Consider the following 16805-nt stretch of genomic DNA (forward strand, 5'->3'; position numbering starts at 1 on the left):
GCGCCGACAAATAGTGGAGCAATATCAGAAAGGAGTTCGACAGTGTAAAATTGCAAAGAGTTTGAACATATCATTATCTACAGTGCATAATATCATCAAAAGATTCAGAGAATCTGGAAGAATCTCTGTGCGTAAGGGTCAAGGCCGGAAAACCATACTGGGTGCCCATGATCTTCGGGCCCTTAGACGGCACTGCATCACATACAGGCATGCTTCTGTATTGGAAATCACAAAATGGGCTCAGGAATATTTCCAGAGAACATTATCTGTGAACACAATTCACCGTGCCATCCGCCATTGCCAGCTAAAACTCTATAGTTCAAAGAAGAAGCCATATCTAAACATGATCCAGAAGCGCAGACGTCTTCTCTGGGCCAAGGCTCATTTAAAATGGACTGTGGCAAAGTGGAAAACTGTTCTGTGGTCAGACGAATCAAAATTTGAAGTTCTTTATGGAACTCAGGGACGCCGTGTCATTCGGACTAAAGAGGAGAAGGACAACCCAAGTTGTTATCAGCGCTCAGTTCAGAAGCCTGCATCTCTGATGGTATGGGGTTGCATTAGTGCGTGTGGCATGGGCAGCTTACACATCTGGAAAGACACCATCAATGCTGAAAGGTATATCCAGGTTCTAGAGCAACATATGCTCCCATCCAGACGACGTCTCTTTCAGGGAAGACCTTGCATTTTCCAACATGACAATGCCAAACCACATACTGCATCAATTACAGCATCATGGCTGCGTAGAAGAAGGGTCCAGGTACTGAACTGGCCAGCCTGCAGTCCAGATCTTTCACCCATAGAAAACATTTGGCGCATCATAAAACAGAAGATATGATAAATAAAGACCTAAGTCACTTGAGCAACTAGAATCCTACATTAGACAAGAATGGGTTAACATTCCTATCCCTAAACTTGAGCAACTTGTCTCCTCAGTCCCCAGACGTTTACAGACTGTTGTAAAGAGAAAAGGGGATGTCTCACAGTGGTGAACATGGCCTTGTCCCAACTTTTTTGAGATGTGGTGTTGTCATGAATTTTAAAAATCACCTAAATTTTCTCTTTAAATGATACATTTTCTCAGTTTAAACATTTGATATGTCATCTATGTTCTATTCTGAATAAAATATGGAATTTTGAAACTTCCACATCATTGCATTCCGTTTTTATTTACAATTTGTACTTTGTCCCAACTTTTTTGGAATTGGGGTTGTATATGACAAATAAACATCTTAAATCTTGAATCTTGAGATTAAACTACGGGACATTAACAACCAGATAGACAGCTGCATCATGGTGATAATGGAGACTTGGCTGCATGAAAACATCCCGGACCTAGCTGTGGAGCTAGCAGGTCATACAATCTTCCGGGCGGACTGCACATCAGACTCGGGTAAGATGAGAGGAGGAGGTGTGTGCATCTATATCAACAACAGTTGGTGCACTGCTGTTACTGAAAGACACTGCTGTCCAGACTTGGAGTTTTTACTGTTAAAGTGCAGACCTTTTTATCTACCCAGGGAAATCACTCAAGTGTTTGTAGCTGCTGTGTATATCCACCCGTGAGCTAATGCTAATGTAGCTATGAGCAGGCTCCATGATAGCATCAGCAGGCAGCAGAACAAACACCCAGAGGGCTTCTTCATCATGGCTGGGGACTTCAACCACACCAATTTAAAGACTGTGCTCCCCAGATTCTATAAGAAAGTGGACATTAAAACAAGGAAGGGCAGAACACTAGACCAGGTCTACACCAACATTTCTGGAGCCTACAAAGCCTGCCCCTCCCCTCACCTCGGACACTCAGACCATCTTTCCCTGTTCCTGACACCAGCTTACAAGCCCCTCATCTGCAGGTCTAAGCCACAGTACAAGTCCATGCAATGCTGGACTGAGGAGGCCACACTATCCTTGCAGGACTGTTTTGAGGACACCATATGGGAGCTCTTTGAGGAACCAAACATTGAGCTCCACACCTCCTCTGTACTGTCATACATCAGTTTCTGCATGGGCAATGTAACAACAAGGAAACGGGTGAAAATATTCCCCAACCAGAAACCCTGGTTTAACACCAATATCAGAGCATTACTCCAGGCCAGGGATTCAGCACTGAGGTCAAGAAATGGGGAGGCCTACAGGAAGGCTAGAGTGGACCTGAACAGAGGCATCAAAGCTGCTAAAGCAAAATACAGAGAGCAGATAGAGGCCAATTTCAGGGAAAACAACCCCCGCTCCATGTGGAAAGGCATCCAGAACATTACAGACTACAAACAATGCCACAACACCCCCTCCCCCACTGACATTTCTCTTCCAGACCAACTTAACATTTTTTTTCTCCCGCTTTGAAGAAGACAGCAAACAGGCAGAGGACACACAGCTGACACCATCAGAGCATGACCAGCCCCCCCCCCCCCACCATCCACCAATACCAGGTACTGCGAGTCCTATGTGGCATCGACACCAGCAAAGCACCAGGACTGGATGGAGTACCAGGGAGGGTGCTGAAATCATGTGCCCATCAGCTCGCTGCTGTATTTACTAAAGTCTTTAAAGGATATGGGACATGGATTTTTACCTGGGCATAATTATGTATAAAGGACATAAGAAATGCCATCTAAATCACTGCAGGGCGTCAAAAATGTGAAAATCATCACATTATTCAAGTTTTTTTATACATCAGCGTAAAACAAAGATTCGTTAATGAGCTAGTTGGTCACATGACCCGTGATGTAACAAAAACTTTCCAAGGAGCCAGCGCTTGGGAATCTAATGTAAACAGGTTACCGAAATGGACACCATCGACAGTGATATTCCCGATGTTTCACAGAGATGTGAAGTTAGACCCTATCAATTCGAACCAATAGCTGGAAATTCACATGAACATGGATCTTGTCTTTACTCTGACGGGTCAGATGATTCTGAGAGTGAGAGTTCATTCAGCCCTCATGAAACTGAAAGTGGTCGGCTCGATAACACTTCCTGGTAAGTTAAAAACAATTCTGCTCAAAGACTAATGATCTGTTGAAAGAAGTATTATTTTTGTATCATACATTGAAAGTTCATCATAGATCTAGCTAAAGTCCGTTGCAAGCTAGTTTTTTTTTTTAAAGATTTTTTTTGGGGCTTTTTGTCACCTTTATTGGATAGGACAGTGTAGAGACAGGACAGGAAATGAGCGGGAGAGAGACGGGGAGGGATCGGGAAATGACCTCGAGTCGGAATCGAACCCGGGTCCCCGGATTTATGGTATGGCGCCTTAGCCACGACGCCCCCAAGCTAGTTTTTTTTTTGCTGATATTTTTCGAGATTGACTGAGATACAATGCTTCCAGAGTCCGAGATGAAAACATTCAAAATGGCGAAACGAGTCAGAATTATGATAATCAATAATTGATACACCCAAAATTATAATACTAATCCTTACCTCGGCTTTCAGACGCTTAGCGCAGAGGTCTTCAACAGGGGGGGTCGCGAAATCGCACCGGATCACTCATATCAACAAAAATATTCCTGCCCTGTCCCCTGGCCTCCGTGCAGGGATGCAAACAGCGCGCCTTTCGGCGGATGCCGCCTTTTTCACGGCTGAATCACGCAGATCCGACTTTTTTAAAAAAAATAGCGATATTAATTCATGAAACATGAAACATGAAGTATAAGGATGAGAAAAAAACAGTTTAAATCGGGAAGCTGCGCACATTTGTGCAGCCTGGCGCAAATGTGCGCAGCTTCCCGATTTAAACTGTTTTTTTTTCTCATCCTTATACTTCCTGTTTCATGAATTAATATCGCTCAGTACCTGAGTATTAATGTTGAAAGAATCCTCAGTGAAATGGTCCGAACACAGTTTGTGGGAAACAGTAGGTGCAAAGTTTTTTCAACAGGTGTTCTGTAAAGTTATCCTACCTCTTGGATTTGTCCTACCAAGCCTACTGCGCATGCGCAGGTGAGCCCACACTTTCCTCAGCTTCGGGTCCTTGGGGAATGCAAAAAAACTTACTCCAGGGCATTTCCCATTGGAATTATTGCAACCATAAGCAGCACAATACACCATGATGTCCAATGTATGATGTCCAATGTACTTTAAAGACTATAAAAACAATTTTCTTGTCATCCACTTCTCCATTCATCTACCCGCTTGTGCTGTGCCCGAAAGTTTTTGTGACGTATGATCACGTGACAGCGGCTCTTCCGGTTGCAAAAAATGCATATCGGAAGTCGAGCAGAAATGCCATATAATCATCACGAATATAACGATTTTGCTGAATTTAATAGATGATTTTGTATTTGTTGATGTAATTAATTCATATTTTTAATGGAAAGAAACTGATATAGCTTGCATTTATGTTTCATGTCCCATATCCTTTAACTATTCGCTGCAGCAAGCCATAGTCCCCACCTGCCTGACCATAATCCCCATGCCCAAATCCTCTGCCATCACAGGGTTGAATGATTACCGGCCTGCGGCCCTGACACCAGTGATTATGAAATGTATGGAGAGACTGGTGTTACAGCATGTCAAGGCCCATATTCCACCTGGCTTTGACCAACATCAGTTCGCCTACAGGTCCAACAGATCCACAGATGACACCATCTCCATCACCCTCCACACCGCTCTGAGCCACATTGAAAGTCCCAAAACATACATCAGGATGCTGTTTGTTGACTTCAGTTCGGCATTTAACTCCATCAGCCCCAGCCGACTGATCACCAAACTGCAGACACTGCAACTTGGAACCTCCCGCTGTCTGTGGATCAAGGACTTCCTGACTAACAGACCCCAGCATGTCAGGATGGGCACCTCCACATCCTTCACCATCGTCCTCAATACCGGTGTTCCTCAGGGCTGTGTTCTGAGTCCAGTCTTGTACACATTGTACACCCACGACTGTGTCGCCACCCATGGCTCCAACACCCTCATTAAATTTATGGATGATATAACCATTGTTGGATTGATCAACAATGATGATGAGGCACCATACAGGGAGGAGGTCCGAGCACTGGTGGCCTGGTACAGTGACAACCACCTCAACACTAAGAAGACAAAAGAACTCATCGTTAACTTCCGGAAGACAAGGACCACACTACACTCAGGCCTGAGCATCAATGGGGAAGAAGTGGAGTGGGTCAAAAACTTCAAGTTCCTCGGACTGCACATCTCAGAGGACCTGGGCTGGACTGTGAACACCACCCACATTATTAAAAAGGCCCAGCAGCATCTCTTTTTCCTGAGAATGCTGAAGAGGAACAAACTCCCTCCACCTCTGCTGAAAAACTTTTATCACTGCACAATAGAGAGTGTCCTGACCTACAGATGTACGGTGTGGTATGCCAGCTGCACTGCGTCCAAGAAGAAACAACTGCAGCGGGTCATCAAGACTGCTCAGTGGATCATCAGCTCCCCACTCTTACGCCTAGAGGAGATCTACTCAAGCTGGCTCCTTCAACAGGCCACAAAGATCCAGGATGACCCCGCCCACCCAGGACACTCTCTATTTTCCAACCTCCCCTCTGGCAGACTCAGAGTCATGAGAGCCTGCACCAACAGACTGAAGACCAGCTTCTTCCCCATGGCTGTGAAGAGACTGCTGCAGGAATCATGACCCCACACATCCACCCCACACACACACTACTACCTCCCAGTCAATGGACAATAACTCTTGCATCTCAAATATAGACTGCACTTTTAATACAGACTATTTATATATAAAACATTTTATCTGCACTTTACTGTTTTTACTATTTATGTTTAATATATTTTCTTGTGACTGTGACATGTAGCTGTTATAAGAGAGATGCTGCCAAATGGAATTTCATTGCATTCTTGTACAATGACAATAAAGCTTCTTCTTCTTATCAATGCCTACTCCAGTGCCAGAGCCTGCGTCAGTGCCTACTCCAGTGCCAGCGCCAGCATCAGAACCTGTGTCAGAGTCAGTGCCAGAGTCAGCACCTGCACCAGCTTCAGTGCCGGTGCCAGAGTTAAGGCCAGAACCTGAGCCTGTTCCTGAACCTGTATCAGGGGACATCAGAATGACCTTCCTGGCTGGGCGAAGGTCAGGCACGCTGCAATACAGATGCGAGTGGGGAGTCAAACTCTCGCGGTTACCAGAGGACTAGCCCCCCCCCCCCACTGTAACCCTAAATATGTAATAGACGAGAGGCCGAGGGCTATGGAAACGGAGATCGGCGCCACCCTATGCGCCACATGGCGTGGGAAGAACTTTGATTTATATACACACACTACATTATATTTTTATATAGATAGATAGATAGATAGATAGATAGATAGATAGATAGATAGATAGATAGATAGATAGATAGATAGATAGATAGATAGATAGATAGATAGATAGATAGATAGATAGATAGATAGATAGATAGATAGATAGATAGATAGATAGATAGATAGATAGATACACACACACACAGTGGGGCAAAAAAGTATTTAGTCAGCCACCAATTGTGCAAGTTCTCCCACTTAAAAAGATGAGAGAGGCTTGTAATTTTCATCATAGGTACACTTCAACTATGAGAGACAGAATGGGGGGAAAGAATCCAGGAAATCACATTGTAGGATTTGTAATGAATTAATTGGTAAATTCCTCGGTAAAATAAGTATTTGGTTACCTACAAACAAGCAAGATTTCTGGCTCTCACAGACCTGTAACAACTTCTTTAAGAGGCTCCTCTGTCCTCCACTCATTACCTGTATTAATGGCACCTGCTTGAACTTATCATCAGTATAAAAGACACCTGTCCACAATCTCAAACAGTCACACTCCAAACTCCACTATGGCCAAGACCAAAGAGCTGTCAAAGGACACCAGAAACAAAATTGTAGACCTGCACCAGGCTGGGAAGACTGAATCTGCAATAGGTAAGCAGCTTGGTGTGAAGAAATCAACTGTGGGAGCAATTATTAGAAAATGGAAGACATACAAGACCACTGATAATCTCCCTCGATCTGGGGCTCCATGCAAGATCTCACCCCATGGAGTCAAAATGATCACAAGAACGGTGAGCAAAAATCCCAGAACCACACAAGGGGACCTAGTGAATGACCTGCAGAAAGTTGGGACCAAAGTAACAAAGGCTACCATCAGTAACACACTACACCGCCAGGAACTCAAATCCTGCAGTGCCAGACATGTCCCCCTGCTTAAGCCAGTACATGTCCAGGCCCGTCTGAAGTTTGCTAGAGAGCATTTGGATGATCCAAAAGAGGATTGGGAGAATGTCATATGGTCAGATTAAACCAAAATAGAACTTTTTGGTAAAAACTCAACTTGTGTGTGGAGGAGAAAGAATGCTGAGTTGCATCCAAAGAACACCATACCTACTGTGAAGCATGGGGGTGGAAACATCATGCTTTGGGGCTGTTTTTCTGCAAAGGGACCAGGACGACTGATCCGTGTAAAGGAAAGAATTAATGGGGCCATGTATCGTGAGATTTTGAGTGAAAACCACCTTCCATCAGCAAGGGCATTGAAGATGAAATGTGGCTGGGTCTTTCAGCATGACAATGATCCCAAACACACCGCCCGGGCAACGAAGGAGTGGCTTCGTAAGAAGTATTTCAAGGTCCTGGAGTGGCCTAGCCAGTCTCCAGATCTCAACTCCATAGAAAATCTTTGGAGGGAGTTGAAAGTCCGTGTTGCCCAGCAACAGCCTCAAAACATCACTGCTCTAGAGGAGATCTGCATGGAGGAATGGGCCAAAATACCAGCAACAGTGTGTGAAAAACTTGTGAAGACTTACAGAAAATGTTTGACCTGTCATTGCCAACAAAGGGTATATAACAAAGTATTGTTATTGACCAAATACTTATTTTCCACCATAATTTGCAAATAAATTCTTTAAAAATCAGACAATGTGATTTTCTGGATTTTTTTTTTCTCATTTTGTCTCTCATAGTTGAGGTATACCTATGATGAAAATTACAGGCCTCTCTCATCTTTTTAACTGGGAGAACTTGCACAACTGGTGACTGACTAAATACTTTTTTGCCCCACTGTATACACACACACACACACACAGGTAGTTGTCGACTTACGACTGCATTTGGTTACAACTGACCAGTCGTAAACCGATCTGGTCGTAAGTCAGCCTATGTTAAATGAACGTAAGTATATTGTGATGTGTAATGATATTGTCATCATCTTAAAGTCTTATTTAACATTTTCTTATTCCATTATATAACATTTTCTTATTCCATTATCTTGGCTCATTATTTGGTTTAAGTCAAACACTGCATACTACACTGCGTATAGTACAATTCGTTTAATATGTGCAAAACAAAAATACGAAATACAGGTGTGAAAAATAGAAAACATTTTAGTTTGAAACATACCAAAATACAAATGTAAAACATAGCAAAATACAAAACTTAGTGACCGCTGGCATGACTGGTGCTTGGCTGTGGGTCGTCTACATCATCAGCTGTTGCAGCGCTTGGGCTGGCGGGAGGATTTGCTCTTTTCATAAACATGGTAAGCCTCGTCTGAATTGTTTGTTTCTTTTTCTCCTCATAAATTTCACGATATGGACAAAGCGCGTCATGTACCATCTGTTCAATCCTTGCAAATCGTTCTATGTTTGGGTCCATTGCTTCAAACGGACACGGGAGAAGTTTACTGCTCACACTGAGCAGCGTGCGTGGCGAGAGGCTGGATGTTGGGCGATGCCGAGAGCTGGGGCGGAAACTGTCGTATGCTCAGCTAGCTCAGCTGGGAAACACTCGCCAGTTGTAAGTCGACGACTACCTGTATGTGTATATATATGCACTTTATTAAACTGAACACTTCTGCACATACATCTGCCTCCCTCGTTTACCTGACATTTTGAACTGTTCTTTTTCTGTGGCAGAATGTACAGCATGCATCTTTAATTTAATAAACAAACAAACAAACACTCGAATTTGGTGCACAAGTTTTAATTTTCCTTGGGTTTTCTGAAATCAACACAAGGTCAAAATTATACATACAGGGTCAAAAATATACATACAGCACACCTAATATTTGGATAAAATGTCTCTTCGTAAGATTCACCTTGACCAAACGTTTTTGTTTACCATGAACAAGCTTCTGACAGAATTCTGGTTGGATATTTCACAACTCTTCATGGTAGAATTGGTAGAGTTCAATTAAATTTGTTTTTTTTTTTTCTTGGCATGGACTTGACTAATAAACACAGTCCATACAGTGGGGCAAAAAAGTATTTAGTCAGTCACCAATTGTGCAAGTTCTCCCACTTAAAAAGATGAGAGAGGCCTGTAATTTTCATCATAGTTATACCTCAACTAAGAGACAAAATGAGAAAAAAAATCCAGAAACTCACATTGATTTTTAAAGAATTTATTTGCAAATTATGGTGGAAAATAAGTATTTGGTCAATAACAAAAGTTCATCTCAATACTTTGTTATATACCCTTTGTTGGCAATGACAGAGGTCAAACGTTTTCTGTAAGTCTTCACAAAGTTTTCACACACTGTTGCTGGTATTTTGGCCCATTCCTCCATGCAGATCTCCTCGAGAGCAGTGATGTTTTGGGGCTGTCGCTGGGCAACACGGACTTTCAACTCCCTCCAAAGATTTCCTATGGGGTTGAGATCTGGAGACTGGCTTGGCCACTCCAGGACCTTGAAATGCTTCTTACAAAGCCACTCCTTCGTTGCCCGGGCGGTGTGTTTGGGATCATTGTCATGCTTAAAGACCCAGCTATGTTTCATCTTCAATGCCCTTGCTGATGGAAGGAGGTTTTCACTCAAAATCTCACGATACATGGCCCCATTCATTCTTTCCTTTACATGAATCAGTCGTCCTGGTCCCTTTGCAGAAAAACAGCCCCAAAGCATGATGTTTCCACCCCCATGCTTCACAGTAGGTATGGTGTTCTTTGGATGCAACTCAGCATTCTTTCTCCTCCAAATATGACAAGTTGAGTTTTTACCAAAAAGTTCTATTTTGGTTTAATCTGACCATATGACATTCTCCCAATCCTCTTCTGGATCATCCAAATGCTCTCTAGCAAACTTCAGACGGGCCTGGACATGTACTGGTTTAAGCAGGGGGACACGTCTGGCACTGCAGGATTTGAGTCCCTGGCGGCGTAGTGTGTTACTGATGACAGCCTTTGTTACTTTGGTCCCAGCTCTCTGCAGCTCATTTACTAGGTCCCCCCGTGTGGTTCTGGGATTTTTACTCACCGTTCTTGTGATCATTTTGACCCCACGGGGTGAGATCTTGCGTGGAGCCCCAGATCGAGGGAGATTAATCAGTGGTCTTGTATGTCTTCCATTTTCTAATAATTGCTCCCACAGTTGATTTCTTCACACCAAGCTGATTACCTATTGCAGATTCAGTCTTCCCAGCCTGGTGCAGGTCTACAATTTTGTTTCTGGTGTCCTTTGACAGCTCTTTGGTCTTGGCCATAGTGGAGTTTGGAGTGTGACTGTTTGAGGTTGTGGACAGGTGTCTTTTATACTGATAACGAGTTCAAACAGGTGCCATTAATACAGGTAACGAGTGGAGGACAGAGGAGCCTCTTAAAGTAGTTGTTACAGGTCTGTGAGAGCCAGAAATCTTGCTTGTTTGTAGGTGACCAAATACTTATTTTACCGAGGAATTTACCAATTAATTCATTAAAAATCCTACAATGTGATTTCCTGGATTCTTTCCCCCCATTCAGTCTTTCATAGTTGAAGTGTACCTATGATGAAAATTACAGGCCTCTCTCATCTTTTTAAGTGGGAGAACTTGCACAATTGGTGGCTGACTAAATACTTTTTTGCCCCACTGTATATTTTCAATGGGGTTGAAGTCAGGACTTGTTTTAAGCTTAATGTTAGCCTGCTTTATCCTCCACAACCAGCATGTTTGGGTTCATTGTCCTGTTATAACTCCCAAGTTGTGTTCAAGTTTCTGATAGTTTATCTTTAAGAATTCTGAGGTAGTCCTCCTTCTTCATTCCACTTTGTTCAATGAACCAGTTCCACTGGCAGCAAAACAGCCCCAGAGCATGACGATCCCACCACCACCACCAGCTGGTACAGTGTCCCTCTGTACATGGTGGTCATTGTGGCCAAACAACTCAATCGCTGTCTTGTCTGACCATACAGCTATCCTCCAGAAGGCTTTTTTCTTTGTCCGTGTGGTCAGTTGCAAACTTTAGTTAAGCTTGAAGGTGTCAATTTTGGAGCAGGGGGTTATTTCTTGGATAACAGCCTCTTAGTCCATGGTGATCTGAACTGTAGACAGTGATCCATCAGCTTCCAGTTCATGGCAGGGCTGTGCCATGGTGGTTCCCAGGTTGTTCCTGACCATCCAAACCAATTTCCTTTCAGCTGAGGGTGACAGTTTGGGTTTACGTGAAACAAAGTGACTTGGCAAAGTGACTACACCTCACAATAACTTGGATACAATTGTTTGAACTGATCTTGGAATTTGTAGCTGTTTAGAAATGGCTCCAAGAGACATTCCGGAGTTGTGTATATCTGCGATCCTCTTTCTCAGATCTGCGCTGAGCTCCTTGGCCTTTCCAATTTTACTGTGTGTTGGTCAATCCAATGAGTGCTATAAACAAACCCTTTTTATGAAGGCACAGAGAAGCTACCAGCTGTAGTCAATCATGATCACTAACAGGAAGTTAAGAGACCTCAGCAAGATAAGAGATGTTTTGGAAGTTTCAGCACCTCTAAATTAAGAATCTAAGTGAGCGTATGTAAATGTTTGACCCTTTATGTATAATTTTAGCCCTGTGATGACCTGGCGACTTGTTCAGGGTGTACCCCACCTTTCGCCCGTAGTCAGCTGGGATAGGCTCCAGCTTGCCTGCGACCCTGTAGAACAGGATAAAGCAGCTAGAGATAATGAGATGAGATGTATAATTTTGACCTTGTGTTGATTTCAGAAAATCCAAATAAAATTAAAACTTGTGCACCAAATTCTAGTGTTTTTTTAATTAAAGATGTATGCTATACATTCTGCCACAGAAAAAGGACAGTTCAAAGAAATTACTGAAAGCCCAAATATTGTCATGACATTTATATCCAAGATGACATTCATGTCACTGTATGTAAACTTCTGACAACTGTATGTGTGCGCATTATGCTTTATTTGTTTCATCTACGTCGCTTCATCTGTGGTGTTTATCTGATTTATCTGTTTCATTTCTATACAAAACACATCTGCCCACACACTCACTGACTCAGAGTGAAACCGTGTGTCTGGGCGGGACCCAATATGACGTAATAAAAGCCTGTTGTCTGATGAACATGCTTATTTGTTCCTGTTGAAACACAGCATACTTGAATCTGCTGCAAGAACCCATTGAAGGCCTGTCAATGGAGTTCTTTCAGCAGGGCATTTATGCACTTCAAAGGAGACTTCCATACAGGCTGCACCGTCCACTGAAAACAGTCTGCATTAAATGATCAAACAATGTGGGGGTTTTTTTCCCCAGAGCAATTTTTAATATTTTGATTCAATAAAATATTGAATTTCAAAATACTGAATTACCAAGAGTGAGGAATAATAGGCATATTTCTAAATATGCTATGGAAACATTTAATTACTGAACCCATAATGTTTAGTGAAGCAGCTTAGCTGGTTGCTGGTTCAATTCCCTGGACCAGCAGGAATGGCTGAAGTGCCCTTGAGCAAGGCACCTAACCTTCAGCTGCTCCCCAGGCTGCTCTGGGTATGTTGTACGTCACTCTGGATAAGAGCATCTGCTAAATGTCTGTAATGTAATGTCTTAAAGCAATGACCTGGGCAAAGGCAAATATTTCTAGTATCAGCCAATTACCTCACATCCCATATGGCTATACTATAAATGCAAATCTATTTTTTTAGCACTTTTAACAATAGATGTTTTCACAAAGATGTTTTACAGGATATGTAGATGCCTAAAGAGTAAGCCAGAGACAACCCAGGCAAGGAAAAATCTGTGAGGAACCGGATAGGCATTAATAAATGTGCATTTATGTACAGTGTGATCACTACATGCTAAATACTGCATGCGTTGTTGTTTAAGACTGGGGTAGAGTGAGGAATAAGTATTAAAAGGGCAAGAGGAATGGACTGGAAAACACTCGTCAAATAAATTATGAACGTACCTGAATAAGGATTTTGCCGAGGCAGACAGAGGGAGTGCTGAGCTCAGCTAGGAACATGACACCCTGGAAGTAATCACCTTTCCCCTGCCTCCAGAACTGAGAAAGGAAAAACATCACATTGCTCTCGCACAGAATGAACAAGCAACAACTCATCAGATTTCCAAATCATTAGTTTTCTTATTTCTAACTCCTTCTCTGAAAGATCCAAGATGAGAAATGACACACTTAGATTCTGAGTATTTAAATGATGACTGCATGTCTTATAGCTGGAAAACAACTAGACTGGGGGGAAAAGATAATGGTGGGTTGTGATTTTCACCACTGCAAGGAAATTACAAATCCCCAATTCTTCATCGTCCCTTGAGACCCCACTTTTGAGACCCATGGGCCTAAAAGTACAAACTGTACAGAATTATTAGTCTAGACAAACAATTTATCTTGTTTAAGATGTGATAAAATATACAATTGTGATCGAGCCCATGTTTAATTACCAATGACTTCTCTTTGGGAGAAAACCCATGACTGCTTTCTGATCCAATGCTGGATTCATCTGCGTCAAAAATGAGGTCCTAGATTTTCTTTTTCCACATAACTACACAAACAAAAACATGCATGGTGACAGTTACCACAGAGATGGGGAAGCACATGGTGACCATGACGACGTGATGCAAGACCATGAGGAACTCTCTGCGGAGGTAGCTGCTCAGGGCCACGGACTTGGGTCCGTTATCCACCTCATGACCTTTGACCTGAAGCTTGTGCCAGTAGCACAGGAACATAGCATATATATCGTACACGAAGTAGGGCACGGCGAACAGGATGTAGGAGGTGGTCAGCCAGTGCCTGAAAGAAAACATCCTTTAAAGCACATGGCTCTCACATTTCTAAAGACCTGCTGCTTTAAACAGATAGTTCTTTGTCAAAGAAAAAGGTTTCATTTTAGTACTAGAGAAGTCAACAAGTTGATTTTGTTGGAATTTAAAGATATAACACACATAAAATTCTCTCAACATAATCACTTATCAAAACAGTTGATATTCTTCCTATTTTTGTTATAAACATGCTATGAGCTGTTTAAATGGTGTTATTCTCAGTAACTCATTTCCTCCGGATAAATATGCATGACCTAATATCATATATGACCCCATAAACATTACTGTATAAAAATGATTCCCAAAACTAGTGCTAGTCGCACTGGGACTTGGGGGCATCAAATCACATGGCTTTGCCTCATATTTCTCTAATTATATACTTATATAACTTGTGTGACACAAAAATCAATGAATTATCAAGAAAATCTGTTTATCCTAGTAATGCCCAATTACATTATCTGTATTAGTAATCTCAGATTCACACTATCTGCTGAAAGGGGCTTTTTTAAAAATCATTTTAAGATTTGATAAAGATAAATTTACAACTCCATTCAATGCCAACTTACTGATCCTCAATGATATCATCACAGGACGTTGAGATGATGTAACCAGCTGAGGAGGCCATGACTGCTTGGACGGATGACACCAACCTGGAATATGTTTTGCATACTATATGTTAGTGTCTTATAACGTTTTTCCGAACATATACAATCCTGCATTACTTTACAAATGAAAACCAAAGTCACTAGAATCATTGCCCTTTCTGAAGCAGAACTGTGTACTTTACCTGGCTGACACCATGACCGCATCCCCCTCGCTCCATCTCCGACCAGGCAGCCGTTTCAGACACTGCTTGGACAAGAGAAAAAGACCCGGGAAAAACACAGAGCCTGCAGCCAAGATGGAGAACATGATCTTTGGTGGGTGAGGTCAGCTGATGCAGCTTTCACAAAGCACTTGGGCCGTTTTAGAGCGTCTGCCTTCCCTCCCGCCTCTGAAAGAAAAGATATTATTAAATTAAAAATTGATCCATCTTTGGATTTACTACTGTGGTACTTGGACATAACTGATTGTCCTTCTGAAATGAAGTACAGGAAGGACCAAAAGTTTGAGTTCACTACCAAGAACAATTACCGTAAAATACCAAATAATAGCCCGGGCGATTATTTGTCTCAATCACGTAAGAGACCCGGCGCGTATTAGAGACTAGGCGGCTATTTGGAACAGGCGATTAATTCCTTCTTCACAAACACCTTCCCCAAAATCTACCTCAAAACGGGGAAAAAAATCATTCTCAGATAGGCCTACTTTTAACCAGTATAACTTACAGTTTGTTTAGAGTTAGATTACAGATAGCACGGTGCCGACTTCGGGGAATTTTGAAGACGCAGAATGCATCTTCGCATGGCACAGTCGGGGTGGATAAAGGATAAATCACACACCTTTTCCTGTTAATGACTAGTTAAGTGCATGCTTTACAAAATAATCAAGAAACCACACCATTGTCTGTGCGCAGCACTGTGATTTAATTACTCTGCAAAATTATGGTCACTTGCGATCACCCTCACCCATGCAGCCTCCACCCTTTGCGCTTCGCGATGTCTGTCAATCTGAAATTGCATGGAGGGCGCGACGTTGAAGCAACATAATTAGGGTGCGAAGTGTCAAACCAAAGGGTTTTTTCTTATGCTGAAAAATAAGTGACCTGCAGTGGCTACATACTGTCATCTTGCATCACGTTTCTCTCCAAGACGTCTCCCTATTTGGCCGATATGAGCCTATTCCCCGAGTGAGTTGGTACGGTGGCTCGACCCCGTAGAAAACTTAAAGTTCGGATGAAAGTTAGTTGAATAGGTTACTGACTTGTAGGCCTACATGTTGCCTGCCTGACGCGTGCTTCTGCCCAACGTGCACGACAGATTACTTGTTGAAAAGGCCCCTTGGATTAGATTGGCCGCGAGCAGACTGAAATGCATGTTAGAACGCTCTCACCTTTTTTGTAAAGCGTCTTCCAGATCCGAATGGGTAAGGGCAAGTGAAATGGTATAAGGTCTTTAATAAAACTCAGTGTGTGCTTTGACACATGCATTCGGCAATTTAGGTCGTTTAACAGAAGCAGCAGTCCAACCTTGGAAACCCGCAGTCCTCAATGTCACCACACACGCTGGCTTTCGTTGGGTATACCCAAAGGGGTGGCTAAGACATCTGTCAAAAGTTACGGAGTTGCATTCCTCAAGAAATATTACGGTAGACCAAGATTATAACATTGAAATGGCATGTTTATTATCACGTAACAAAATGTTGTAAACAGTATTATAGAAATAATTTCATTCATTCATTCATTCATTCATATTGTTTCGGTAGAAAACTATGCAATGCAAAATCGTTTAAACACCAGAAAACCAGAAAAGTGCTGGGCCTCAAGATTCTAGATAGAACGTTCGGACGCTTTTTTTTTTTTTTTTTAGACCCCGGCGAGTATTCGGAACCGGCCTTTATTTGTCACAACACACGCGTACACCCGGCCGTTAAAGGGAACTCGGCGGTTAATTGGAACTCGGCTATTATTTGGTATTTTACGGTAATTTCACTGTTTATCAAAAACAATCTTGTAAGAAAGAAGTATTGACATTAAAGCATATACGCAGAACCATGGCCTCACTTTTTGTTTATAAATGCCTTGAGACCTCAAGAATGGCATAGGAATAGTTTTAAGCGTGAACAATAAATCTAATATAGTAATTTTTACAATTAAAGTGATTCATATAGGTAGCGGTCTGAGTGAATGACCTTGACGTCCGTAACGTCACAGTAGTTGG

General features: G+C 42.4%; 1 protein-coding gene across 2 annotated transcripts in view; it reads right to left on the bottom strand.

The window, feature by feature from the left end:
• Window positions 1-16805, bottom strand: part of tlcd3bb (TLC domain containing 3Bb) — an 86550-nt gene that overhangs the window by 42876 nt on the left and 26869 nt on the right. For both annotated transcript variants that reach the window (XM_060939473.1, XM_060939472.1), the window contains exons 2-5: window positions 14774-14980; window positions 14553-14636; window positions 13741-13957; window positions 13115-13210 (exon numbers count right to left, since the gene is read on the bottom strand). In XM_060939473.1, the coding sequence (XP_060795456.1) occupies window positions 13115-13210; window positions 13741-13957; window positions 14553-14636; window positions 14774-14898 (522 nt within the window). In that variant the 5' untranslated portion in view covers window positions 14899-14980. The remainder of the gene's footprint in view (window positions 1-13114; window positions 13211-13740; window positions 13958-14552; window positions 14637-14773; window positions 14981-16805) is intronic.

Source organism: Neoarius graeffei, chromosome 14 (assembly GCF_027579695.1).
Source record: "Neoarius graeffei isolate fNeoGra1 chromosome 14, fNeoGra1.pri, whole genome shotgun sequence".
In the NCBI taxonomy this organism is placed as follows: Eukaryota; Metazoa; Chordata; class Actinopteri; order Siluriformes; family Ariidae; genus Neoarius; species Neoarius graeffei.